General features: G+C 40.1%; 1 protein-coding gene across 1 annotated transcript; it reads right to left on the reverse strand.

Annotated features, from left to right (window-relative positions):
* Positions 1-2: 2 nt before the first annotated feature.
* LOC115475030 (olfactory receptor 5V1-like) lies at positions 3-953 on the reverse strand. Its single transcript, XM_030210769.1, has one exon. It carries the CDS (start codon positions 951-953, stop codon positions 3-5), a length of 951 nt encoding a protein of 316 aa, XP_030066629.1.
* Positions 954-1,496: the final 543 nt, after the last annotated feature.

Raw genomic sequence — 1,496 nt, forward strand, 5'->3', positions numbered from 1 at the left:
TATTAATTCTGGAATGAAAACCAGTTTTGAACTTTTCTGGTTGCTTTCCATACACTTCCTTTCAGTTCCTTATTTCTCAGGCTGTAAATCAAGGGATTGAGCAGTGGAATTGCAGTTATATACACAACAGTAAGCAGTTTGTTAAGGTTCAAGGAGTACGCAGATTTGGGTCTCATGTACACACCTAAGGAGGTCCCATAAAATAATAGAACAACTGTGAGGTGAGAGGAACAGGTAGAAAAGGCCTTTTGTCGCCCCTTAGCAGACTGGATTTTTAGAATAGCAGAAATAATGTACACATATGATATAATTGTTAATATGAATGGGGTAAAACCTACAAATGGACCTTCAATAAAATTTATATTTTCAATCATAGAGGTTCCAGAACATGACAGAGTCATCAATGCTGTGAGGTCACAGAAGAAATGGTTAATTTCATTAGAGCTACAGAAAGATGATTGTGACATTAAAGTAACATGAGGAACTGGATCTAGAAATCCAGTCATCCAGGAAACACTGGCTAGTGTTATGCAGACTTTCCTGTTCATTGTGATGGTGTAATGCAAGGGATTGCAGATGGCAACATAGCGGTCATAGGCCATGGCGGTGAGAAGGTGGAACTCAGTAATCGTGCAGGCTAGGAACAGGTACATCTGCATCATACACTGCATGAAAGAGATGGTCTTATTCTGTGCTATGAGCACTGTTAACAGTTTAGGCACTATGTCAGTCACATAACAGATTTCTAGGAAGGACAAGTTGCTGAGGAAGAAGAACATGGGGCTATGCAGATGGGAATCAGAGCACACTGTGAATATAATAAGAAGGTTCCCTGTTAAAGACATCAGATAAATAATCAAAAACACAAGAAAAAGGAGGAGCTGTATCTCAGGAAACTCAGAGAATCCTAGAATGATGAATTCTGTCACTTTGGAGTGGTTTGTCTTTTCCATTTCTCTGAATCAGATTAGCTTTTTGAGCAAGAAAAGGGAAAACAAAAAAAAATAAAATGAAACATATGTGTCTAATGTGCATGATAATATTTCCTTATGATAAGTAATAACAGTTACTAGAGACTGAAATTTGATTTTGGTGTTGGATTCGGCCTGAAACACAGCAAAATTCATTCTCAGCATCTTTATGTTCACAATGAAAAATATTCCTGCCTCTGTTCTATTTTGGCCAGACCTGCTGCTTATTTTGAGTTGAAGCTGGCCCCTCCCTACCTCCCACCCCAACTATGAGTAGCTCCCTGTCCTTCACTTATCCATCTATGGATTCCGCCCCTTACCCCAGGCCTTCCTAATAATCCCTGGTTGTCTAGAGGTGTAGCTGGGCAGAAGCAATCCTCTTTCACTCCTGCTCATGTTGGATACCGTGATTTCTACCAACAATCTCTTGAGAGGTTGCTGCAGCCAATTTTGGATTGTAAGGTAGAGGACATGGCCTCCATTGTGAGAACAGAGCAGGCCTACCTTACAATCACAAAATGGTTG

This window comes from Microcaecilia unicolor, chromosome 7 (assembly GCF_901765095.1).
Source record: "Microcaecilia unicolor chromosome 7, aMicUni1.1, whole genome shotgun sequence".
Classification (NCBI taxonomy): Eukaryota; Metazoa; Chordata; class Amphibia; order Gymnophiona; family Siphonopidae; genus Microcaecilia; species Microcaecilia unicolor.

What these genes read in the sequence shown, in the direction of transcription:
- LOC115475030 (XM_030210769.1), bottom strand. Translation starts at nt 953, where the DNA reads ATGGAAAAGACAAACCACTCCAAAGTGACAGAATTCATCATTCTAGGA.